Below are 27,030 nucleotides of genomic sequence, written 5' to 3' on the forward strand. Positions count from 1 at the left end.
TCTCTCCTGCATCTGCAGAGTCCTTCTGATTGGCTTCTTCCTCTCTAATCTTCTCCCCATCCCTGCAGAAATACTGAAGTGATGTTTCCAAAGCACAAATCACCTCCTTACCTGAGACATGCCAGGGACTCACCCTTAGCTATCCCCACGTGATGCTCCCTCTCCCTAGGTTGCTCTTCTCTGGCTCAGTTACATGGCAACAAGATCTTCATCTTTGATACTTGGCTCACATACCTCTTAGCTAGGAGATGCCTTCCCTGACTTAGCTAGGCACGGGCACTTTTTTTTGGCATGCCCTCATAGATGTCTTACATACTCATTTGTCACACTTCTGCAAATATCTGTATGTTTGTCTGCCGCCTCCATTAGGATCTCCGAAAGGACAGCTTCATTAGACCTAGTAGATGCTTAATGAATATGTGTTGCTTCTTGAATGAGTCAATGAGTGAGTGAGTGAGTGAGTGAGTGAGTGAGTGAGTGAGTGAATCCTTATAACTGGATGTTGTAATGTTTCCTTTTTGTAAGGTTGCAGGGGATGGAGAAGAAATGTTCAAGGGATTAAGCCCTGTTTTGGGCTCTGTGCTGACAGCACAGAGCCTGCTTGGAATTCTCTCTCTGCCTCTCTCTCTGTCTCTGTCCCTCTCTGCTGGTGCTTGCGTACTTTTTCCTTCTCCCTCCCACTCTCTCTCAAAATAAGTAAATATTTAAAAAAACCACTTCAGTTCTTACTAGGTATTTTGCATTTTAACTTCTTTCCCTGTTGGTATATTCAGAAAAAATATTTTTGTAATGTTTTCTCTCTTTCAGTTTTCTATCATAGAAAGAGTAGATCATTTAAAACTGGATATATTGCAACATTACCTGTAAAGCCAAAGTTTATATTGTTGTTTTAAATATCACTCATTTATTATAAGACAAGGTATGATTGTTATAAAGTAGTGTTCATTCTGGTCACTATTTGTATTCTACTTGCTAGTCTTTTGTTTGATTACTATTATAGCCCACTTAAGTATAAATAGTGACTAATATTTGAAGAGTTTAAAACAGAATTAAATTATTGGAATAAGTATTATAATTCTCTTTAAAACAAATCACCTTTCTATATATCCTTGATGAGAGCAAAAATAGGTAACTGAACTGTCATAAATCACTGTTGTCAAAGGAAAAACAAATATCGTCCAGGTTTCTAAATCTAATGTCGTGTATATTTGCAAAGGTAAATTGTGGAGGAAGTCATAAAAAATGTGCTCACTCTTAGCCTTCCAGAAGTTTCTGCTTTCTAAATTCATTTTTGTTGTGGCATGAACACTAGTTCATAAACCTAGGCCATCCATTGGGTACCATCATTCATTCATTCATTCATTCGGTACCTACTTTTTTTGAGTGCCTATTATGTTCAGGGAATTTGGGTAGAAGAATGCAGGCTCGAGAAAGGAATCCCACCTCTGTACACAGTGCTTTGCAAATGGCGGTGGCAGAAAAGCTGTGAATTCATACTTTCTTAGAATTTGTGCTCTTACTAATCAATATAAATCAAGAGGCATGTTCCTGCTTTTATCAAATTAGCTCCCATGGATCATTATCTATTTAAAGTTTGAGAAAGCAGGGGCGCCTGGGTGGCGCAGTCGGTTAAGCGTCCGACTTCAGCCAGGTCACGATCTCGCGGTCCGTGAGTTCGAGCCCCGCGTCGGGCTCTGGGCTGATGGCTCAGAGCCTGGAGCCTGTTTCCGATTCTGTGTCTCCCTCTCTCTCTGCCCCTCGCCCGTTCATGCTCTGTCTCTCTCTGTCCCAAAAATAAATAAACGTTGAAAAAAAAAATTAAAAAAAAAAAGTTTGAGAAAGCAGAAAGTTCATGAGGGCAGAGACATATCTTGTCACTGCCCTACCCCTTGCCATCCAGGAGTTGGTAAGCCTTCTTTTGTTGAATGCTTACTATGTGCTAGTCATCATTCTGAATGCTTTATAGGGACTTAACCTCTCAACAATGCTAAGAAGAGGGGTGTTGTGATTACCATTTTAAGGTAATCTGAGGCCCAGAAAGACTAGGTTATTTGGCAAAAGTCATAGAGCTAGTAAGTCACAGAAGCAAGACTCAAAGCCAGATAGTTGGATATCGGAGTCCTACCTAGCTCTGCACTCCCACCATGCCACTTCCTAATCAATGTTGACTTAATAAGTGAAAACAATTTCAGAGTAAGTTAACTTTAAAAATGGAATACAGGGGCGCCTGGGTGGCGCAGTCGGTTAAGCGTCCGACTTCAGCCAGGTCACGATCTCGCGGTCCGTGAGTTTGAGCCCCGCGTCGGGCTCTGGGCTGATGGCTCAGAGCCTGGAGCCTGTTTCCCATTCTGTGTCTCCCTCTCTCTCTGCCCCTCCCCCGTTCATGCTCTGTCTCTCTCTGTCCCAAAAATAAATAAATGTTAAAAAAAAAAAAATTAAAAAAAAAATGGAATACAAATGTAGATCTTAAAATGAAAAACCAAAAGAAAAATGCACCTTTCTAATATTTTTTGTGAGGAATGCTAACTTGTCTCTACGCACTCAGTTCACGTTTTGTGGATGCATTCATTCATGTGCTCAGGCTACCGTAAGACAGAAGAGTGCTGCCCAAGAAGTCTGGACTTGGAGTCAAATTCAAACACTGGCTCTGGCATCTATTTACTATGCACATGATCTTGAAGAATTTAACTTCTCCAGCTTTTGACTTCCTCATCCATAAAATGGAAATAAAAATAGCTGTCACAAACGGCTTTGTCTTTTTAAAGTGAATTAAACACGATGATGTATGAAAAGTACCTGACACAAAAAAGATGTTACCGTCTTGTCTTCCCTTTGCCTCTCCCTCCCTTTCTCTTTCCTCCTCCCCTCCCCTTTCCTCTTCTTACCCGCCATTAGCCATGTGACCTCATCAAAGTCAGTCAACTCTTCCAGGACTTAATTTCTCTCCTATAAGACAAGAGGACTAGTTATTTGGTTCCCAAGATCCTTTGACTCTATAATCCTATGATCCCAGTGATTTAATAACTTGCTTTTTCATTATATCATAACAGCCCAATGTACTGAGGGGTGGGTTTTGAAATGAGGCCTCACCGTTTAGTGCGGTTGGCTAAGTTGTTTTGTTTCATTTTTTCCCAAACATCCTATCACACAGAACCTGGTCTGAATGTATTTGAGTTAAATAGGGTGAGAACTTGGTTTAAATATGTAAATAGTTTTGCAATAACAACACATCTGTTAGCTGCGTCTACTAGTAATCACCTGACAAGGTTTATATCTCCCTTCCCTTCCCCTGTTTAGGTACTATACAGGAAGCCTAGAGGCCAGGTCAACAAATGCTAAAACTCTAGGTTTAATCCACACAGCAACGAAGGGGCTAATGAGAGCTGTTGAAATCGGTGGAATAGATTCGGTGATGGAATGGGAGGTGGATGAAGTGCTCAACTGGACAAACACGCTGAACTTTGATGAGTAAATACATGCTGCTTTTGTTGGGGAGCAGGGCAGGCCTCATATATTTTTCTGTTTCCCACTCCCGTCTTGAATCTTGGACCCACAAATGTAATATTTACTTAAAAAAAGAGTATTGTCGGGGCGCCTGGGTGGCGCAGTCGGTTAAGCGTCCGACTTCAGCCAGGTCACGATCTCGCGGTCCGTGAGTTCGAGCCCCGCGTCGGCTCCGGGCTGATGGCTCAGAGCCTGGAGCCTGTTTCCGATTCTGTGTCTCCCTCTCTCACTGCCCCTCCCCCGTTCATGCTCTGTCTCTCTCTGTCCCAAAAATAAATAAACATTGAAAAAAAAAAAAAAGTGAAGGGATGGAAAAGCATTTATTAAAAAAAAAAAAAGTATTGTCTAGAAAAAAGAAGAAATCAAGGAAGAATATTTAAAAAGATGATGTAGGGGCGCCTGGGTGGCGCAGTCGGTTAAGCGTCCGACTTCAGCCAGGTCACGATCTCGCGGTCCGTGAGTTCGAGCCCCGCGTCGGGCTCTGGGCTGATGGCTCAGAGCCTGGAGCCTGTTTCCGATTCTGTGTCTCCCCCTCTCTCTGACCCTCCCCCGTTCATGCTCTGTCTCTCTCTGTCCCAAAAATAAATAAACGTTGAAAAAAAAAATTTAAAAAGATGATGTAAAAGTAGAAAAAGAAAATTAGACTTAGGTGTTCTTTTTTTTTTTTTTATGTTTATTTTTGAGAGAGAAAGAGAGTGTGAGAGGGGGAGGTGCAGAGGGAGAGAGGGACACAGGATCCAAAGCAGGCTCTGCTCTAACTACAGACAGCCTGATGCCGGGCTCGAGCTTGCAAACCACGAGATCGTGACGTGAGCCAGAGTCGGAAGCTTAACCAGCTGAGCCACCCACTCACCCCTAGGTGTTCTTTTTTTTAATTGAAGTGTAGTCAACTTACAATGTTATATGAGTTTTAGGTCTATAACATAGTGATTCAGCAATTCTATAGATAGCTCGGTGCTCACCACATGAAGTGCACTCCCCATCTGTCACCATACAACTTTACTACAACATTATTAACTGTATTCCCGATGCTGTACTTTTCACATCTGTGACTTACTTATTTTGTAACTCGAAGTGTGTACCTCATGATCCCCTTTATCTATTTCACCCATCCCTCCACCCACCTCCCCTTTGACAACCACTAGTTCTATTTTTTGTTTATTCATTTATTTTTTTTCTTAGATACCACACAAAGTGAAATCTTATGAAATCTTGTCTTTCTCCATGTAACTTATTTCACCTAGCACTATATCTTCTAGGTTCCTCCATATTTTCACATATGTCAAGATCTCATTCTTTCTTTATGGCTGAGTAATATTCCACTAAATATCCATTCATCCATCAGTGGACACTTGGGTTGCTTCCATTTTGTGGCTACTGTAAATAATGTTGCAGTAAACATATATATCTTTACAAATCCGTATTTTTTTTTCTTTTGGTAAATACCCAGTAGTGAAATTACTGGATCAAATGGAATTTCTATTTTTAATTTTTAGGAACATCTGTAATATTTTCCACTGTAGTGCACCAATTTACATTCCCATCAACAGTGCATGAGGGTTTCCTTTTCTCCACATCCTCACCAATGGTTACTGTTTCTTGTCTTTTTGATTCTAGGCACTTTGACAAGTAGAGGGTGATATCTCATTGTGGGTTTAATTTGCATTTGCCTGATGATTAGTGATGTTGAGCATCTTCATAAATTTGTTGGCCGTCTGTATGTCTTCTTTGAAAAAAAAATGTTTATTCATGTGTCTTCTGCCCATTTTGAATTCTTTGTTTTTTGTGTGTTTGTTGAGTTGTTAAGCTCTTTATATGTTTTGGATATTAACCCCCTATTGAATATTTCATCTGTAAATATCTCCCATTCAGTAGGTTGCCTTTTCATTTTGTTTACAGTTTACTTTGCTTTGTAAAAGCTTTTTATTTTGGTGTAATCCCAGTAGTTTATTGTTGGTTTTGTGTTCTTTGCCTGAGGAGACATAGCTAGAAAAATGTTTGTAAGGCCAATATTGAGAAATAACTGCCTACATTTTTTTTTTCCTAGGAGATTTATGGTTTTAGGTCTCACATTTAGGTCTGTAATCATTTTGAGTTTATTTTTCTGTGTGGTTTGAGAAAGTAGTCCAGCTTCGTTCTTTTGCATGTAGCTGTCCAGTTTAACCAGTGCTATTTATTGAAGAGAATATTGTATATTCTTGCCTCCTTTGTCATAGACTACTTGATCATATAAGCATGGATTTATTTCTGGCTCTGTATCCTATTCCACTGATTTACATGTCTGTTTTTGTGCCAGTACCAAACTGTTTTAATTACTATAGCTTTGTGTAGTGTATTTTGAGATCTCGGATTGTGATACCTCCAGCTTTGTTCTTTTTCAAGATTGCTTTGGCTATTTGGGGTCTTTTGTGTTTCCATATGACTTGTAGGATTATATGGTTTGTTCTGTGAGTAATGCTCTTGGTATTTTGATAGGGATTGCAATTAAATCTGTATATTGCTTTGGGTAGTATGAACATTTTAGCAACATTAATCTTCTAAAGTGCGAGCACAGTATATCTTTCTCTTTGTGTTGTGTTCATTTGCTTTCATCTGTGTCTTACCGTTTTCAGAGTATGGGTCTTTCACCACCTTGGTTAAGTTTTTTCCTAGGTATTTTATTCTTTTTGGTGCAGTTGTACATGGAATTGTTTTCTTAATTTTTCTTTCTGCTACTTCATTATGAGTGCTTAGAAATGCAACAGATTTCTGTATTATATTAATTTTGCATTCTGCAACTTTGCTAAACTCATTTATGAGTTCTAATAGCTTTTTGGTGGCGTCCTTCAGGTTTTCTATATATAGTATCATGTCAACTGCAAATAGTGACAGTTTTACTTCTTCCTTACCAATTTAGATGCCTTTTATTTCTTGTTTTGTTGTTGTGGCTAGGACTTCCAGTACTGTGTTCAATACAAGTGGTGAGTAGACGTTCTTGCCTTGTTCCTGATTTTGGAAGAAAGGCTCTCAGTTTTTCACCGTTGTGAGCTACGGGTTTTTCCTATGTAGCCTTTATTATATTGAGGTATATTCCCTCTAAACCCACTTGTTTGAGAGTTGTTTTGGTTTTTTTTAATCATGAGTGATGTTGTATTTTGTCAGATGTTTTTTTTCCCGTCTATTGAGAGGATCATATGTTTTTTCTTCTTCTTCTTGTTAACATGATGTATCATATTGATTTGCAGCTCCTGAGCCCCTTTTGCATCCCTAGACTAAATCCCACTTGCTTGTGGTGAATTAATCTTTCAGTGTATTATTGAATTCACTTTGTTAATATTTTGTTGAGGATTTTTGCATCTATGTTATCAGGTCAATTAGCCCACAGTTTCGTTTGGTTTTGTGTTTCTGTCATGTCTGACTGGTTCTGGTATCAGGGTGATACTGGCCTCACAGAATGAATTTGGAAGTTTTCCTTTCTCTTCTATTTTTTGGAACATTTGAGAAGAATAGGTATTAACTTTTGTTTAAATGTTTGGTAGGGGCACCTGGGTGGCTCAGTCGGTCAAGCGTCTGACTTCAGCTCAGGTCATGATCTCAGGTTTGTGGGTTCAAGCCCTGTGTCTGGCTCTCTGCTGACAGCTCAGAGCCTGAAGCCTGCTTCAAATTCTGTGTCTCCCTCTGTCTCTGCCCCTCCCCTGCTCTGACTCTGTCTCTCTCTATCTCTCCAAAAATAAATAAGCATTAAAAAAATTTTAAATGTTTGGGAGAATTCACATATGAAGCCGTATAGTCATGGACTTTTGTTTGTTGAGAGGTTTTTGATTACTGATTCATTTTCATTACTAGTAATTGACGTGTTCAAATTTTACTATTTCTTCCTCATTCACTTTTATTTATTTTTTTTTTAATTTTTTTTTTCAACGTTTATTTATTTTTGGGACAGAGAGAGACAGAGCATGAATGGGGGAGGGGCAGAGAGAGAGGGAGACACAGAATCGGAAACAGGCTCCAGGCTCTGAGCCATCAGCCCAGAGCCTGACGCGGGGCTCGAACTCATGGACCGCGAGATCGTGACCTGGCTGAAGTCGGACGCTTAACCGACTGCGCCACCCAGGCGCCCCTTCCTCATTCACTTTTAGAACATTGTATGTTTCTAGGAATGTATCCATTTCTTCCAGATTGTCCAACTTGTTGGCATATAATTTTACATAACATTCCCTTATAATCTTTTGTATTTTGGGCATCTGCTGTAATTTCTCCTTCATTTCTGATTTTATTCTCTTTTTTTCTTGATGAGTCTAAAGGTTTATCAGTTTTGTTGATCTTTTCAGAGAACTACCTCTTGGTTCCATTGATCCTTTCTATTTTTCTTTTAGTGTCTATGTTATTTATTTCCTCTCTAATCTTTATTATTTTTTCCTCTTACTAGCTTTGGGCTTAGTTTGTTCTTTTTTTTTTTTTTTTTGGTTCCTTAGGTATAAGCTAGCTTGTTTGTTTGAGGTTTTTCTTGTCTCTTGAGCTAGGCCTGCATTACTATAAACTTGCCTCTTAGAACAGCCTTTGCTGCATCCCACTGATTTTGGACTGTTGTGCTTTCATTTTCATTTGTTTCCGTGTATTTCTTATTTCCTCCCTGATTTCTTGGTTGACCCATTGGCTATTTAGTAGTATGTTGTTTAGCTTCCATGTGTTTGTGATTTTTTTTTTCAGTTTTTTTCTTTTTTTAACTGATTTCTAGTTTCATACTGTTGTGGTCAGAAAAGATGCTTGATGTGATTTCAGTCTTTGTAAATTTATTAACACTTGTTTTCTGGCCTGGCTTTGTGGTCTAACATTTGATCTGTCTTGGAGAATGTCCTTTGTGCATGTACTTGAAAAGAATACATATTCTGCATTTGGATGGAATTTTCTCTAGACATCTGTTAGCTTCATCTGGTCTAATATGTCGTTCAGAGCCACTGTTTTCTTATTGATTTTCCGTGTGGGCAGTCTGTCCATTGACATAGATGTGGTGTTAAAATCCCCTAGTATTATTATATAATTGTCTGTTTCTCCCTTCATATCTGTTAACATTTGCTAGGTGCCTCTGTGTTGGGTGCAGAGATATTTACAATGGTTATATCATCTTGTTGGATTGATCCCTTCATCATTGTGTAATGCCATTCTTTGTCCCTTGTTTCTTTGTTTTAAAGTCTATCTTGTCTGATATAAATATTGCTACCCTGGCTTTTTTTCTGCTTCCATTTGCATTATTCCATGCCTTCACTTTCAGTCTATATGTGTCTTTAGTTTGAAGTGATTTCTTATAGGCAGCATATAGGTTTTGTGTTTTAATCCATTTCCTCGCCCTTTGTCTTTTGATTGGAATGTTTAGTCAGTTTTCATTTAAAGTACTTGTTCATAGGTAAACACTTATTGCCATTTTGTTAATTTTTTTCTGCTCATTTTTGTAGTTCTTTTCTGTTCCTTTCTTGTTCTCTTGCTTTCTTTTGTATAGTTTGATGGCTTTCTCTAGTGCTGTGCTACAGTATTCTAACTTTTTGTATTGAGCCCTGGACAACAAAAGTTTCCCAGGAATCCAGCATGATAATTTGGGAATATTTCATTAACATTACTGAGCTCAAGCTACTGATTATCTCAGGCAAGACCAAACTTGCAAAGACCTTCCGCTACTAATGGCAAATGTCAGGTGTAAGTACCTTTTCCACAGCATATTCATGGTCTTCACAGTCTTCTCTTTGTTAGATCTTTGTAGTCATTTAGATGTTCGTAGCTGTCTTAATGACACCTTGTTTGTTGAGAATTTCAGAGTGTGACATTTCCCTTCAGGAAAATTTGTAGCCACTGAAATCTGTGGACAGTTTTCAATAGAGCATTAGAATGACATAAATGTGTTGAACATTGATGTTGAATGGTACAAGCCAGTCCCTTCCCAAAAGGCTTGTGTGCCAGCCCCTGGTATGACAGATGGACCCTCCACTGGGAACCGTCATGTGCGTCTTATGATGCACATTAAACAGTACCAACTGAGTACAATATTGTTATTATGTACTTTAAAGAATAGGCAGAGTCAACTTAACTCCTGGACTCAGGTACACTGAGGAGTACTGTTGTCCTTCTGTGGTATCCACAGATATGTTGCTGCAGGCACTTAGAATGTAAAACAGTCCTTGTGTTAGCGTCACCAACTCACCCACAGGATGGCCACGGTGACTGTTGCCAGCGTTTATCCCGCTGGACTTCAGGGTCATCTTCTCTATCAAGATGGATGTTCCTCTTCCAGGGTCTTCCTATTTTTCAAAACTGCAAGTGAATTTTGACATAACCTGTTACGTGGTCAGCTGCTGGACTAGCTTTGTCTCCTGATATTCTGTGAATCCTGTTGGTGAGAGCTCTTTGCCCATGTGTGTTATGGGTAGTCTCCATGTCTGGAGCTGCTCCTTTGATATCTAAGACGTGTAGTTATGTGGCCTTTCTAGCCAGGGACTTTTCCTGGGCCATTAAGATGTTAAGTGTAGACTTCTGAGGGATTCAGCATAGATTCCATATACACTTTGTTCTGTAAAAAAAAGTTCCAAAAATATCTTCATGGGAAAGACAGATGAGCTCTGTGATATACGCAGCATAGTAATGCTCTCATTAGATTGTTGCTTCTGTTTGTAAAACTTAGATTTCTTATCAGTTACAGCTGGTATGTTCATGATGAGAAAAATATTTTTATCAATTTTTATCAATTAAATAAATTCATGTCCTAATCGCAGGTAGAACAGGGTTATCGATCAGCTTAAAGATGAGATATGTTTGTGCCCCAGAGTGTTAGGTCATAGAATAAATTGATTGAAGGTCCTTTATCTTGGTTCCTTGAAAGTGGAATGAGAACTTTCAGTATATGAACCCAAGGAAGGAGGATGATTGACCAACACCTGATAGCACTCCTATCCGAGCAACCACTGAGGATGGAATTGGCCTAAAGTTTTTTTTAAGTTTATTTATTTATTTTGAAAGAAACAGAGACAGCAAGAGCCGGTGGGGCGGGGGGTGGGGGGAGAGAATGAATGAATGAATCCCAAGCAGGCTCTGCACCACCAACCAGCACAGAGCCAGACACAGGGCTTGACCTCACGAAACTGAGATCATGACCTGAGCCAAAACCAAGAAACGCACGCTCAGCTGACTCAGCCCCCCAAGCACCCTGAATTTGCCTGAATTTAAGGTCAAGCCAGATTGAATTGTCTACCAAGACATCCTGGAGGGAGTTTCCACTGCCTTCTGTTTTGTTGCACCTTTTTCATGTGATAGTAACCCAGGAGCACCCATTTAAGGCTATAAAGTTCTTGGAGCAAAGGTACCAGTAACAGGAAGGAGACAAGTTAGACACGATACTTTGTTTTAATTAAATACTCTTGGATAATATATACCTTCCTATACCAACAACAACAAAACTTCAGAAACAGCAAAACTAAAAATTCACATGGAATATATAAATACTTGAAAAATCACAGAGTTTTCTGAATTATATGATTCAGAATTCTCATTTTTGCTCTATGAGGTCCCTTTTCAGCACCTTTTGGTACCAACTCCTTACTTGATTTCTTGGGTGCAACCACCTCCTTACGTGATTTCAAGGAGGCTTGGGAAAGGGGGGTGCAGAGCCTAAGATGAAATAGGGTAAGTCTCAGGAAACCTGCCTCTTGAAAGGCATCTTTACCTCCTCTTTGTAGCTCATCAGATAGCCTTATCCGTTCTACCTCTTCCTGGGCTGCCTTGTCTACCTGTTTAGGGAACAGATGTGGCAGCCCTGAAGTTGTGCTTGATTTAAGTGTCATTGCTCATATTTACTGGGCACGACAAAGGTAGCAATGTTGTCCCAGTAAGATCATAAAGCACACACTTTTCATTTCCGTTGACATGCTGAAAACCGTTAAGTCTGGCAATCCAGAGCCAAGGAGAAAGTTTGTTAGTTTGTTGTTGTTGTTTTCCCCTGACTTTTTCCCTCCCAGAGAATTTTCTGTTTGTACTTTTAATTTAGAAGTTAAGATCTTAGTATGCCCTCAACTGAGGACATGGTCTTGCAAGAAGGAAACAGGATAAAATGAGATGATGTGTGCTGGACGAGCTCAGAGGGCACGAATATGGTAGATGGTAGGCACCATTTTTATTCCTCCTCCAATTCCTTGTTCTAGGGGTTACTTTAGATACATGAGAGTTAGTTGGACATGGAAAAGTCATGAGAATTAGACATTTGCACCTGTGAATTAGTCGGCATCAGTTCAAGATTTCATAGAGAAAGTGGAATTTTAGAAGTAGTCTAACACGTACTAATGGATCAGTTGATTATTAATACATTGATTCAGTTTAATGAATGCCCATATAATGTGCTTAGGTATATTGCCAACTGGAAGGAAATTGCTACAAGCAACTCTTCAGCTAACTTCAAAAGTAGGTGATTTTGAGGGTTGCTGGAGGGGAGGTGGCTGGGGGATGGGCCAGATGGGTGATGGACGTCGAGGAGGGCACTTTTCGGGATGAGCACCGGGTGTCATATGTAAGAGGTGAATCACCAGTTTCTGCTCCTGAAGCCAAGACTACACTGGATGTTAACTAACTTGAATGTAAATTTTTAAAAAAGTGGGTGATTTTTAGTAATACTTTATGGGAAATTCTTATGAAGAAAACGATACATTCCACACACGGACATGCTTCGAAGCACCTAGCATTTCAGCACCCTACACTGTGCAGAGACACCAATGAATTTGCCAAGTCATTTGTACCTTTATGTGTAAGATTGTTATTTGGGAATAGAAGAAAATTTTGTTTTATTTAGGTTGGAAAAATGGTTTAAAGAAATGAATCCTCCCCTTAAAAAGTTGCTTCTCTCATGGTTTCCATAATTATTTTTAATGAGCAAGCTTCATTTGGCGAAATAAATGTCTCAAAATGTTAGGAGTGTTCTTGAGGCTCTTTGCCGCCATTGTGCTGCCGCGGATAGCGTGTTGAGGAGGCCTAGTCTCATGTCCTAGAAATATCACTAGTCCTAACGTAGCTAATGCCTAATTGCGGTTGTTGTACATTCTGGGGGTCCGGGTTCTGTCCTGCGATCGCCAGTGAGAGGCAGTACAGCGGAGAGGTTACACTGGTGGGGTGTTGATTCAGGCTGCCTGGCTTTGATTTCTGGCCCTACAGTGTACTGGCTGCATGATCCTGGGGATGTTACCAGCTCGGTTTCCCCCTCTCTAAAATGAGAATAACAGTGGCAGCTCTTAGGTCGTTGTGAGGTAATAAGAGATAATACATGTGAAGAGCTTAGAATGGCGCCTCGCATGTAACACATACTCCCTAAGCGTCAGCTGTCATTCACCTTAACCTACCCACTTATTTCCGAGCCAGAGCCGCCCCCACGGTCCAAGCATCCTTCATCCCCTTCAGGCTTCTCCCAACAGCCTCCAAACTGGTAAGCAGCCAGGGTGCTCCCCTCATAATAGGTAATGATCTTTTACAGATTTAAATCAGTACAGTTAAAGCATTTGTTTAACAAAATCTTCTCTTTCAATTACCGCGTGAAGTGCTGTCTGAAAGCGCTTTATAAGATTAACTCGTTTAATTTTCAGAACAACTCAGTGAGACGAGGTTCCTGTTACAGATGAGCAAAGAGATACCAAGTTACTTGCTCAGGGTCACCCAGTCAGTTCCTGGGATGGCTGGGATTTGAACTGAGGCAGGCTGGCTTCAGAAACCATGCTCTTTAACGACGAGGACCTTCTGCAGCTTCTCCTAATTTTCCACTGCTTTTGAAATAAAACCCTGACGTCATCATGGCCTTCTGGCTCCGCCTCTGGCCACCCTTCCACTCTTACGCCCTGCTGGCCCCCCCTCACTCCCAAACCTGCATCACCAGCCTCTCGCCTGTTCCTCAGAAATGCTCTGCGGTGGTTTCCGCTCGAGGGCTTTCATGGAGTTGATGGCCTTCTAGAGAACAGCTGTAGGTAACTACCCTGACTTGACTGCAGGGATTTGTCTCTTTGATACTAAATCCCCAATATGTAGCAAGTAGTAGGTCCTCAATGGCAGAGGAAAGAATATGAAGGAATGACAAGTATAAAAACCGAAGCAGAGAATATAAATGCTGAGTTAAAAGAGATTACTGTGAAGAGAAGGAAAGTGATAGCATGGTCATTGGAAGGGGCATAGAATCGAGTGGTGGAGATTTGCACTATGAGGGAAGTCAGTGGAAGATGACGCGTGGTGGTTGCTGGCATGGGAGAAGAGGAGAGAATGTGTGTCATTACTCCAAGAAGCACGAGGAAATCAAATCACGAGAAGGTTTGGAACCTTTTCTCTGGAACCGTGAGCTAATAATCATGGAGCACTAGCTAAATGTCAAACTAAACGCTAGTTTTTTTACGTGCACCATCGCACTTAATTCTCATGATTATGAGGTACGTATGTGCTATTATTATCCCCGTTTTACAGATGAGGACATTGAGAGGCTAAGTAACTTGCCCCAAATTACACAGCTACTTAGTAGTGGATCAGACCTCAAATCCAGGTCCTGCAGAACCTTTTGTAGACCATGGACCACTATGGTAGTGAAAAGTAGGATGAACTGAGAAACTTGAGACACGTATGGTTTCAGTTAAGTAGTAGGATAGAAAAGTGCCTGCTTGAAGCAGGGTAGGAAGGGATGGGAAAAGGACCTTACGTGGCGTATAGTGAGTAGCATATTGAATGAGTCTACACCTTACATGTGACACCTTTCTAAACATTTGTCATTTCTCTCTAGGTTTCCCATTTGAGCAAGCACGGAAACAAGGATACGACTGTGCAGATATATCAGAGGAGAAATTGGGAATCCCAGAAGATACTTTAGATGGAAGTTTTTATGAAAAACCAAATTTTCCTAGACTATCACCTGATCTCACTTACGGAGTATAAAGTTCTCCGCTTTCCTGAGCGGTAGCCCTTCACACCCCGACTCCATCAGTTACTGTCAAGAGATCGTTTACTCTGACTGGAATGACTTGTGTGTTCTTGGCACAGAATCTGTCTACCTCAAGCAAATAAGGAAGCCTAAAGAGAAATAAGACATCAGACTCAAAACAATGGTCATGAAAATGTAGAAATTATTCCTTGTATTCAAAGAAACTGCAGTAATCTCACAGTCACACGTAAATAAATACATTTAGGTGCAAAAAGAAAAATCTTTGGATTTTCTTCTTGAAGCATTCTTCGGGTGTTCATGTCAGAGCTCTTTTTCCATTTAAAAAAGGAAAGGGGCACTTGGGTGGCTCAGTCTGTTAAGCATCCAGCTTCGAGTCAGGTCATGATCTTGGGGTCAGGGAGTTGGTCAGTGAGTTCGAGCCCCACGTCGGGCTCTGTGCTGACAGCTCGGAGTCTGGAGCCTGCTTCGGATTCTGTGTTGCCCTCTCTCTCTGCCCCTCCCCCACTCATGCTCTCTGTCTCTCAAAAATGAATAAATGTTAAAAAAAATTAATAAATAATCTAAAAGGAATAAGGGCAGTGTAACAAGTTTTCCTTTTATCTGAAAAGCAAAAGCCCAACCAGAAGCCCCAGCGTTAGTAACCTCAGGCATCCTTGAAATGAAACTAGGTCACGGGGCACCCTTAGCTCAAGGAGCTAGAAGAGCAAAACTCTGTCTTTCATCTTCCACAGGGGGAGGAGTAGAGGAGTGGAGGTAACTGCTGGGCCTCCCATATCCTTCACGTCTGAATTACTGTGTGTTCCCAGAAGCATCCTTTGCTACGAGCCCTCATCACACTGGTCATTCTGGGTCTTTATTATTTTGTATTTTAGAGAGAGCATGTGTGCAAGTGGGGTAGAGGGACAGAGAGAGAGAATTCCAAATAGGTTCCATGCTCAGCACGAAGCTGGACACGGGGCTTGATCCCAGTACCCTGGCATCATGACCTGAGCTGAAATCAAGAGTCGGACGCTCAACCGACTGAGCCACCCAGGCGCCCCATCACACTATACCTTTAAAAGCCTGGGTGTTGGGGCGCCTGGGTGGCGCAGTCGGTTAAGCGTCCGACTTCAGCCAGGTCACGATCTCGCGCTCCGTGAGTTCGAGCCCCGCGTCGGGCTCTGGGCTGATGGCTCAGAGCCTGGAGCCTGTTTCCGATTCTGTGTCTCCCTCTCTCTCTGCCCCTTCCCCGTTCATGCTCTGTCTCTCTCTGTCCCAAAAATAAATAAAACGTTGAAAAAAAAATTAAAAAAAAAAAAATAAAAGCCTGGGTGGCTCTGTTGGTTAAGCGTCCGACTCTTGATTTCAGCTCAGGTCATGATCTTGAGGTTCATGAGAGCGAGCCCAATGTGGCGCTCTGTGCTGAGAGTGCAGAGCCTGCTTGGGACTCTCTCTCTGCCCCCTCACACACTTGTGCACACGCTCTTTCTCAAAATAAATAAACATTAAAAAAATATCTATAAGCCTAATAGACTAGGGGCTTGTACCCTCAAGTATTTAAAAAAAAAACCCCACATCATTCAGAGGATCTACTATATATTTAAGAAAAAAAAATCCGATTTCTTGAGCTATAATTTACATCTACCCATTTTGAGTATTCAGTTTGAGTTTCGACAAATGTATACATTCATGTCAATTTCACATTCAAGCTAGATAGTATTTCTGTCATCCCCAGATTATGCATCTGGAGTCAATCCACTCATTTCACCTTGAGCCCCTGGAAACCACTGATCTTTCAATCACTACAGTTCTGCCTTTGCTAGAATGTCATGTAAATGGAATGATTCTGTATGTAGCCTTCCTTGGTTTAGCTTCTTTGATTTAGCATAATGCTTTTGAGATTCATCTTGTCGCTCTTATCAGTAGCTTGTTCCTCTTTTAATAACTAGTGTTCCATTGTATGGCTTTACTACAGTTTGTTTATCCATTCACCAGTTGATGGACGTTCGGTTGTTTCCAGTTTGGGATCGTTATGAATGAAGATGCTGTGAACACTCATGTAGAGTCTTGGTGGGGACATATGTTTTCTTTTGTCTTGGGAAATACCTGTGAGAGGGAACTGCTAAGGCAAACTCTATTTTGTAAGAACCTGTTTTTTATTCTTTTTTTTTTAATTTATCATTGGAGCATAATTGACATACAGTGTTATATTAGTTTCAGGTACAGAAGAAACTGATTTGACAATTCTATCAATGTATACAACAGTCACCATTGCCCACAACTACTGTTTCATATCCTTATTTATTTTATATATGGAAGTTTGTGCCTCTTAATCTCCATCTATTTTGATCAACACCCCCCATCCACCTCCTTTCAGCAACCACCAGTTTGTTCTCTGTATTTAAACTGTTTATTTTTTGTTTTGTTTTTAGATTCCACATATAAGTGGAATTATGTAGTGTTTGTCTTTGACTTATTTCACTTAGCATATAATAATATCTCAAGGTCCATCCATGTTGTCACGAATGGCAAGATTTCACTTTTTTTTATGTCCAAGTAATATTCTAGTGTGTGTGGCACCTGGGTGGCTCAGTCACTTAAGCACCTGACTCTTGATTTCGGGTCAGGTCATGATCTCACAGTTTGTGATCGAGCCCCACATTGGGCTCTGTGCTGCTTAGGATTCTCTCCCTCTCTCTCTGCCTTTCCCCCACTTAGGTGCACATGCAAGCTCTCTGTCTCTCTTTCTCAAAATAAGTAAACTTAAAAAAAAATTCCAGTGTGTGTGTGTGTGTGTGTGTGTGTGTGTGTATCACATTGCTATTATAAATAATGCTGCAATAAAAATAGTGCATACATCTTTTCAAATTAATATTTTCATTTTCTTTGAATAAGTAGTAGTGGAATTATGGGATCATATGATAATTCTATTTTTATTTTTTTTGAGGACCCTCTACACTGTACTGCACAATGTTTGCACAAATTAACATTCCCACTGAGAATGCCTGAGGTTCCCTTTTCTCCACATCCTTTCAGCATATTATTTTTTGTCTTTGATTCTAGCTATTCTGACACATGTAAGGTGGTATCTCATTGTGGTTTTGATTTCCATTTCCCTGATGATGAGTGATGCTGACCATCTTTGTAAAATGTCTATTAGGTCTTCTGTCCATTTTAAAATCAGATTATTTAGTTTTTTGCTGTTGAGTTGTATAAGTTCTTTATATATTCTGGATGTTAACCTGTTATTAGTATCTATCATTTGCAAATATCTTCTCCCATTCAGTAGGTTGCCTTTTTGTTTTGTTGATAGCTTCCTTTGCCGTGATTTTTATTTTGCTGTAGTCTCAGTAGTTTATTCTTGCTTTTGTTTCCTTTGCCTGAGGAGACATATCCATAAATACATTGCTAACGCTTATGTCTAAGAGCTTAGTACCTATGTTTTCTTCTAGGAGTATCATGGTTTCACATCTCACAAATAAGTCTGTAATTCACTTGGAGCTTATTTTTATGTGTGGTTTAAGAACGTGGTCATTTCGGGGGCGCCTGGGTGGCTCAGTTGGTTAAGTGGCCGACTTCGGCTCAGGTCATGATCTCATGGTCCGTGAGTTCGAGCCCCGCGTCGGGCTATGTGCTGACAGCTCAGAGCCTGGAGCCTGTTTCAGATTCTGTGTCTCCCTCTCTCTGACCCTCCCCCGTTCATGCTCTGTCTCTCTCTGTCTCAAAAATAAATAAACGTTAAAAAAAAATAAAAAAAAAAAAAGAACGTGGTCATTTCATTATTTTGAATGTGGCTGTCCAGTTTCCCCAACTGTCTTTTCCCTGTTTTATATTCTCAGCTCCTTTGTCATAAATTAATTGACCATATAAGCATGGGTTTATTTCTGGGCTGTGTATCCTGTTCCATTGATCTGTATGTTTATTTTTGTGCCATTGCCATACTATTTTGGTTATTATAGCTTTGTAGTATATTTTGGAATCTGGGATTGTGAAACCGCTAGCTTTGTTCTCTCTCAAGATTGCTTTGGCTATTCAGGGTCCTTTGTGGTCCCATACAAATTTTAGGATTGTATGTTCTAGTTCTGTGGAAAATGCTATAGGTGTTTTGGTAGGGGTTGCAATAAATCTGTAGATTGCTCTGGGTGGTATGGACATTTTAATAATATTCTTCCAATGTACAAGCATGGTATATCTTTCCATTTGTTTGTGTTGTCCTCAGTTTCTTTCATCAATGCCTTACAGTTTTCAGAGTAAAGGTCTTTCACCTCCTTGGTTAAGTTTATTCCTATATTTAGTGCAATTGTGAAAAAGATTGATTCCTTAATTTATCTTTCTGCTTCTTCATTATTAGCGTATAGAGACACAACAAATATCTGTATGTTAGTTTTGTGTCCTGGAAGATTAGTGAATTCATTTATGAGTTCTAATCGGGTTTTTTTGGCAGTCTTTCTGGTTTTCTATATACAGTGTCATGTCATCTGCAAATAGTGACAGTTTTACTCTTTTCTTAAAATTTGGATGCCTCTTATTTATTTATTTATTTTTCTTGTCTGGTTGCTACAGCTCGGACTTCCCAACACTGTGCTGAATAAAAGTGGTGAGAGTGAACACCCTTATCTTGTTCCTGATCCTAGAAGAAAAGCTGTCAGTTTTTCACCATTGAGGATGATGTTAGCTGGGGAGTGTTCATTTATGAACTTTATAAGGTATGTTCCTACTATGCCTATGTTGTTGAGAGTTTTTACGGTGAAAGATGTTGTATTTTGCCAGATGCTTTAACTGCATCTTTTGAGAGGATCGTACAGTTCTATCCTTCCTCTTGTTAAAGTTATGTATCACCTTAATTGAGTTATGAATATGAACCACCTTGCATCTTGGAATAAATCCTACTTGATCATGGTGAATGATCCTTTTAATGTCTTGTTGGATTTGGTTTGCTAATATTTTGTTGGTTATTTTTGCATCTGTGTTCATCAGAGATGCTGGCCTATAGTTTTTCGTGTGGTGTCTTTGTCTGGTTTTGGTATCAGGGTAATGCTGGTCTCATAGAATGAATTTGGAAGTTTTCCTCTCTCTCCCTTTTTTTTTGGAGTAGTTTCAGAAGAATAGGTATTCGTTCTTCTTTAAAAGTTTGGTAGAATTCACCTATGAAGCTATCTGACCCTGGACTTTTGTTTGTTAGGTGTTTTTGTTATTACTGATTCAATTTCATTACTGGTTGGTAATTGGTTTGTTCAGATTTTCTACTTCCTTTTTTTAAATTTCTTTTTGTTGTTGTTGTTAATGTTTATTTATTTTTGAGAGCAAGAGGGACAGAGCTTGAGCCAGGGAGGGTCAGAGAGAGAGAGGGAGACACAGAATCCGAAACAGGCTCCAGGCTCTGAGCTGTTGGCACAGAGCCCAACGTGGGGCTCGAACCCACAAACTCTGAAATCATGACCTGAGCCAAAGTCAGACGCTTAACCACTTGAGCCACCCAGGTGCCCGTCTACTTCTTCCTGACTCAGATCAGAAGGTTATGTGTGTCTAGGAATTTATTCATTTTTTCTAGGTTGTCTAACTTGTTGGCATATATTTTCCATTATATTCTCTTATAATCCTTTGTACTTCATGGGATGTCAGTTATTATTTCTCCTCCTTCATTTCTGATTTTACTTGAGTTCTCTTTTTTTATTGATGAGTCTTACTAAGGTTTATTAACTTTATTTTTTCAAAGAACCAGTGTTTAGTTTCACTGATCCTTTCTATTGTTCTTTTAATCTCTATTTTATGTATTTCCACTCTTTTTTTGTTTTCCTTCCACTAGCTTTGGGCTTCGTTTGTTCTTACATTTTTTAGTTCCTTTAGGTGTAACGTTTGATTTTTCTTGATCTTGATTTAGGCCTGTATCATTATAAACTTCCCTCTTAGAACTATTTTCACTGTGTCTCAAAGGTTTTTTGACCACTATATTTTCATTGTTATTTGTGTCCGTGTATTTTTTTAAATTTCCTCTTCATTTATTTGTTGACCCATTGGTTGTTTAGTAGCATATTGTTTAGCCTCCATGTTTTTGTGGGTTCTTTTAAAGTTGTTTTTTTTTTCTTGTGATTGATTTCTAGTTTCATACTGTCGTGAGCAAACAAGATGCTTGATATGATTTCAGTCTTCTTAAATTTATTGAGACTTACTTTGTAGTCTCTATACGTGATCTATATTAGAGAATACTCCATGTGCACTTGAAAATAATGTATATTCTTCTGTGTTTGGATGGAATGTTCTGTATTCATCTGTTAGGTCTATCTGGTCTAATGTGTTATGTAAAGCCACTGTTTCCTTGTTGGTTTTCTGTCTGGGTGATCTATTCATTGATTCGATACGGTGTTTAACTCTTGCCTGTTTTTCCTTTATGTCTATTAATATTTGCTTTATGTATTTAGGTGCTTCTGTGTTGAGTGCATAGATATTTACGGTTGTTATATAGTCTTTTTGGACGGATCCCTTCTATCTTTATGTAATGCCTTTCTTTGTCTTGCGAAAGTCTTTGTTTTAAAATTTATCTTGTCTGGAAAAGTATTGCTACTCCATCTTTTGTTCCACTTCTATTTGCATAGAATCTCTTTCCATTCCTTCACTTTCGGTCTGTGCGTGTCTTTAGGTTTGAAGTGATCTCATGCAGGCAACATATACATGGGTCTTGTGTTTTTTTTAGGGGGGGTGGTCTGGTTTTTTATCCATTTTGTCACCATGTGTCTTTTGATTGGAACATTTCATCCATTTACATTTCAAGTAATTACTGACAAGTATATACTTGTTGCCATTCTGTTGATTGTTTTATGGTTTTTAGTTCTCTGTCCTTTTTTGCTCTCTTGCTCTGTTTCCTTGTGGTTTGATGGCTTTCTTTAGTGTATGTTTTGATAACTTTCTCCGTTTTTTTTTTTGCGTATCAGAGTTTGTTGATTTGTGGTTACCATGGGTTTCATATATAACATCCTATGTGTATAGCTGTCTATATTAAGTTAATGGTCACTTAAATTCAAACACACCATTAAAGCACTCAATTTTTACTCCTTCCTCCATGTTTCATGTCTATAGTGGCATATTTTACATCTTTTTATTTTTTGTATCCCTTGACTAATTTTTATAGACATAATTGATTTTATTGTTTTTGTGTTTTATCCTCCATACTGGCTTTATTAGTGATTAATCTGTCATTATCATTATTGTATGTTTGCTTTTACCTGTAACATTTTTCCTTTCTAATTTTCTTACTTCTAGCTACAGCCTCTTCTTTCAACTTAAACAATTCCCATTAACATTCCTTTAAAAAGTGGTTTAGTGTGATGAACTTCTTTACCTTTTGTTTTTCTGGGAGTGACCTTTCCTTCACTCCCACATGGTAACCTTGCTGGGTAAGGTATTCTTGGTTGTAGGTTTTTTCCTTTCAGCACTTCAAATACATCCTGCCACTCCCTTCTGGCCTGCAAAATTTCAGCTGAAAAATCATCTGATAGCCTTCTGGGGTTTCTCTTGAATGTGGCTGTTGTCTTTTGCTGTTTTTAAGACTCTTTTTATCAGTACTTTTTGCTATTTTAATTATTAGGTGTCTTGGTGTGACCTCCTGGGGTTCATCTGGGCCTCCTGGACCTGGATGTCTGTTTGCCTCCCCAGATTAGGGAAATTGTCAGCTATTATTTCTTCAAATAAGTTTTTGCCTCCTTCTGTCTCTCTCTCTCTCTCGTTTCTCCTTCTGGGATCCCTTTAATGTGAATGTTATTCTTGATGATGTCACAGAATTCCACTAACCTAGTCTGATTTTTTATTCTGTTTTCTTTTGCTGTTCAGCTTGGTTGCTTTCCATCACCCTGTCTTCCAGGTCACTGATCCGTTCTGTCTCCTCTGATCTGCTGTTGATTCCCTCTAGTGTATATTTTTCCTTTCAGTTAATTAATTCTTCAGCCCTGACTGGTTCCTTTTTAGATTTTCTAGTTCTTGGTTGACGTTCTCACGGAGTTCATCGACTGTACTCAAGTCCGTGGAGAATCTTTATGACCATTACTTTTAATTCCTTATCAAGGATATTGCTTATCTCTGTTTCATTTAGCTGTTTTACTGTGATTGTTTGTTGCTTTTTAATCTGGGGCCTATTCCTCTGCCTCCTCGTTTTGTGTCTGTGTTTGTTTCCATGTGTCAGGTAGGTCAGCTCTGTCCCCCGGGCTTGGAGGTAGTAGCTTTATGTAGAAGAGGTCCTGTGGTGCCCTTGGGCACAGACCCCCGTGGCCGCCAGAATGAGGTGCTCTGGGGGCTTCCCTGTGTGGGCTGCAGGCATCTTCCTGTTGTGGCTGGGGCGCCGTCGCCTCCAGCCCAGCCTGAGGCAGTGACCCGCTCTGCCTGCAGTGGGTAGACTGAGCCGTGTTTGTTCCCCACATGTTGGGAGCCCAGCCGTGACTGCCGCAGGCTTCCTGGTGGGCAGGTCGGGCAGTGAGCCTGGCCGTCTGCAGTCAGCCTCGCTGCCACGGCTGCAGGTGCACCGGAGGTCGGGGCTCGCTCCCCGCACAGCCAGCTAAAGGGCCCGACTGCGGTAACCGGGGGCGCGCCATGTGGGTGGTTATCTCCCTCACTCCCCAGGGTGGGAGTCACTTGGGAGTGGTGCTGGTCCCGGCCCGGGCTGCCTGCGTGTGGTGGGGCAGAGGTAGGGTGGGTGGGTCTGTAGGGGACCAGACGGGCAGGGCCTGCTCTGCCAGCCAGGTGGATGGAATGTGTTAGCATTGGCTCCTTCAAGCTTCTGGCTCTCCAGGCTGGGGCAGGGGAAGAAAACTGATGCCTCGAGCACTTTCATTCCTGGAGAAATGCCCTACGGATCCCTGCCCCCCTGGCACATTGTCCTTCACGAACACCGCAGGGACTTTTCACACTGCTTCTCCTGTGCTGTGCCTTGGGCAGAGCTATTTAGTATGCCGGCTCTTCAAGGCTGAGGACTCCATTGCCTATTGCCTTCACACTCTCCTGGAGTAAAACCTGCTGATAATTAAAACTTATGAAGTTAAGATGCCCTGATTTTTAAACTTCCTGGAGTTAAGCCCCACTTGCTCTCAAAGCTAGTTTTCATGGGAACTCCTCTTCCTTATTGTCTGTTCCCGTTGTGGGGGTCTGGAGGGGTGGTGTCTCCCAGTGTGGGGTCTGATCCTCCCGCTTCTTCCTGCTGGTGATGCCCCTCCTGGTTTTGGTCAGTTGCTTGGGGTGGGGGTATGGAGTGGTAAAGGGGTTCCCAACAGTGTCTCCACCCCACCTTCCTTTTCTGGTGTGGGCTTCTGTCGAGGACGAGCTGTGATAGACCTGTTCTGCCAGGCTGCAGTCCGTTTTCAGAGTTTGTTCCAACACGTGGAGTTGTTACCTTGGTGTGTCTGTGGGACAAGGTGAGTCCAGAACTTCCTACTCTGACATTTTCCCTCAGTTGAATTCAAGAATCTGTTTTTTAAAGTGGCTGTACCATTTTGTATTCCCACCAGCAGTGAACACATTTGAGTTGGCCACTTGTGCTTTGTCTCTTAGTGTTGTAACGTGTTTTAACTGGTCTAGTGGATTTATAGTGAATGGCATCTCATAGTGATTTTAGTTTGCATTTCCCTATGACTTAGGATGGGAGGTTCTTTAATGTGCCTGTTTGCCATTTGGATATCTTCTTGTTGAGGTGTCTTGTAAAATCTTTTGCCATTTTTAAATTAGATCGTTCATTTCCTTATTATGTTAAAATATTTTTTTAAAGTGTGCTCTAAAAACAAATCCTTTATCTGATACTATTTTGCAAGGCTTGGCAGTTTTTATTAATGTCTTTTAAGGAGAAAAATGTTGTCATTTTAATAAAGTCCAGGTTATCATTTTTTTTTTCTTTTCTGGCCAGTGTTTTAATGTGTTACTACAAAATCTTTGCTTAAACCAAGTCACAAAGGAGTTCTTATACAAATTTTATAACTTTAGCTCTCACATTGAGGTATATCATCTAGTTCAAGTTAGTTATTATATATAGTAGGAGAGAAGATTTGAGATTTGTGGGGGTTTTTGCATATAGATATGTTTTGTTGTTGTTATTGTTGTTTTTGCAAACACTGTCTTTTCCCTATTAAGCTACCTTGGAGCCTTTGCTGAAAATCAGTTACCATATATAAGGGTCTACTTCTGGATTCCTTATCCTGCTCCATTGATCTGTATGTCTTATCTTTATGACAGTACCACCTTGTATTTGTTTCTGTGGCTTTATTGTATGTCTTTCAAACTTGTATTTCCTTTCCAAATTGTTTTGGCTTATTCAAATTCCTTTGCATTTCCATTTGGATTTTATAATCCAATTGTCAAGTTACAAAAGGAAAAGAAAGAAAAAAGCCTGCTTGTATTTAGATTGGATTGCATTGATTCTGTGTATCAATTTGGGGAGAATTGCTATCTTAACAATATGGAGTCTCCCAATCCATGAACATAGTACATCTCTCTGTATATTTAGGCCTTTGCTTTCCTCATTATTGTTTTATAAATTTTAGGTCCAGGCACCTAACATATTTTATTGAACTTATGCCCAACTATTTCATCTTTTTGATGGTATTTTTTAATTTCAATTTTAAACTGTTCATTACTGGTGATAAAGGAAAATTTCACAGATACATAATTTCCAGATGTAATTGACTATCATTTAGCAATTCATGATTTGGGAAGAATCCAGTCTAGAAAACCAAAAGGAGCTTCTTAAAGCAAGAGGGTTTCACAGACCAAAGTGAACAGGAAGTTGGGCATTTAACTGGTTAAAGTAAGATTATTTATTTATTTTTTGATTTTTTAATGTTTTTATTTATTTTTGAGACAGAGACAGAGCATGAGCAGGGGAGGGGCAGAAAGACAGGGAGAGGCAGAATCCAAAGCAGGCTCCAGGCTCTGAGTTGTCAGCACAGAGCCTGACGTGGGGCTCAAACTCACAGACTGTGAGATCATGACCTGAGCTGAAGTCGGACGATTAATCGACTGAGCCACCCAGGCGCCCCAAAGTAAGATTACTTTAAATGGAGTAAAGGGAAGTCTTGGAGCTTGGTTAAGAAACTTCTGCTGAGCAGGTAAGTGCCAGGTGGTTGGCTTGGGCCTTCTTTTTCTGGGAGAGCTGAGCATAGAAACTCAGTTAAGTTTTGGTTTGCTGATATGGGATAGAAAAAGTGACTCCATCTTGGGCCTAGTCTGGACACTTTGACACTGATACACAGAAATATTGTTGACGTTTTGTATATTGGCCTTTATTATTTGATCTTGTTAAACTCACTAGTTCTAGAACATAGGGGCGCTTTTTAATATACAGAATCCTGAGGATTTTCTACATAGACGATCATGTCATATGCAAATGGAAGATAATTGTACTTCCTTTTCAAATTGTATGTCTTTTCTTTCTGTTTCTTTGCTCAATTGCATGGGTAGAAACTCCAGTACAGTGTTGAATAGAACTGGTAAGAGTGGCATCCTTGCTTTGTTCCTCATCTTAGGGGGAAAACATTTAGTCTTTGACCATTAAGTATGAAGTGAGCTGTGAGTTTTTGTTTTTGTTTTAATTTTTTTAATGTTTATTTATTTTTGAGACGGAGACAGAGCACGAGTGGGGGAGGGGCAGAGAGAGAGGGAGACACAGAATCTGGAACAGGCTCCAGGCTCTGAGCTGTCAGCACAGAGCCTGGTGCGGGGCTCAACCCCACGAACTGTGAGATCGTGACCTGAGCCGAAGTCGGATGCTTAACCGACTGAGCCACCCAGGCACCTCAATGAGCTGTGAGTTTTTAATAGTTCTCCTTTATCAAGTTGAAAATGTTCCTTTTATCCCTAGTTTGATGAGTTATCATGAATGTTGAATTTTGTCACATACTTTTTCTGCATCTCTTGACATGATATGGTTTTTCTTTGTTAGTTTATTAAACTGACAGCAAATATTAAGCCAACCTGGTATTTCTGGAATAATGTCATTTGGTCATGATATACTTTTTGTTTTTTAATTGATGGAGTTGATTCACTAATATTTGTATCATGTTCATGATATTGGTCTTCAATTTTCTTGTAACTCTTGTAATTGTTGATATAAGGGTGACACAGGACTCATAAAAGGGCTCTTACTAATATCAGGAGCGTTTCTGTAGCACTGGTGTCATTACTTCCTTAGAAGTCGAAGGCATTGATTCATCAGGATTATTTTCATTGTATTTTATCCTTTCCATGCTATGAATATGTTTGAGAGGTAGGAGATCCATTTTCCAAGTTGGTTTACACTGCAATGACTTTCAACAAATTTGTAATCAGCTGATTACCCATTTTTCTCTTAGAGTATTTCCAACTTTTATAATCATGAATATCTAAAAGAAAGTTCTTTAAAAAATACTAAGTTTAGAGTGTGTGGGTGGCTCAGTCGGTTGAGTGTCCGACTTCAGCTCAGGTCATGATCTTGCAATTTGTTGGTTCAAGCCCCGCATTGGGCTTTGTGCTGACAATGCAGAGCCTGCTTCAGATTCTCTGTCTGCCTCTCTCTCCCCCTCCCCTGCTTGTGCTCTCAAAAATAAACACTAAAAAAATCTTTGTAATATTAAGTTCAGCAATATTTACAAAGATTTATAAGTCTACAGTGAATATTCAAA

The 27,030-nt window shown here is 40.1% G+C and overlaps 1 protein-coding gene across 11 annotated transcripts in view; it reads left to right on the forward strand.

Annotated features, from left to right (window-relative positions):
- CD1H11orf65 (chromosome D1 C11orf65 homolog) overlaps positions 1–23,059 on the forward strand; it is a 73,845-nt gene extending 50,786 nt beyond the window's left edge. For 9 of the 11 annotated variants that reach the window (XM_086679193.1, XM_086679198.1, XM_086679192.1 and 6 more), the window contains 3 exons: positions 3,298–3,468; positions 11,867–11,922; positions 14,264–15,331. In XM_086679193.1, coding sequence (XP_086535319.1) covers positions 3,298–3,468; positions 11,867–11,922; positions 14,264–14,415 — 379 coding nt within the window. In that variant the 3' untranslated portion in view covers positions 14,416–15,331. Of the gene's footprint in view, positions 1–3,297; positions 3,469–11,866; positions 11,923–12,870; positions 12,935–14,263; positions 15,332–18,964 lie in introns of those variants that run through there. The other 2 variants (XM_086679197.1, XM_086679201.1) reach the window with 2 other exon arrangements.
- Positions 23,060–27,030: the final 3,971 nt, after the last annotated feature.

The sequence above is a fragment of the Puma concolor genome, chromosome D1 (genome assembly GCF_028749965.1).
Source record: "Puma concolor isolate L17-30 chromosome D1, mPumCon1.1.hap2, whole genome shotgun sequence".
Lineage (NCBI taxonomy): Eukaryota > Metazoa > Chordata > Mammalia > Carnivora > Felidae > Puma > Puma concolor.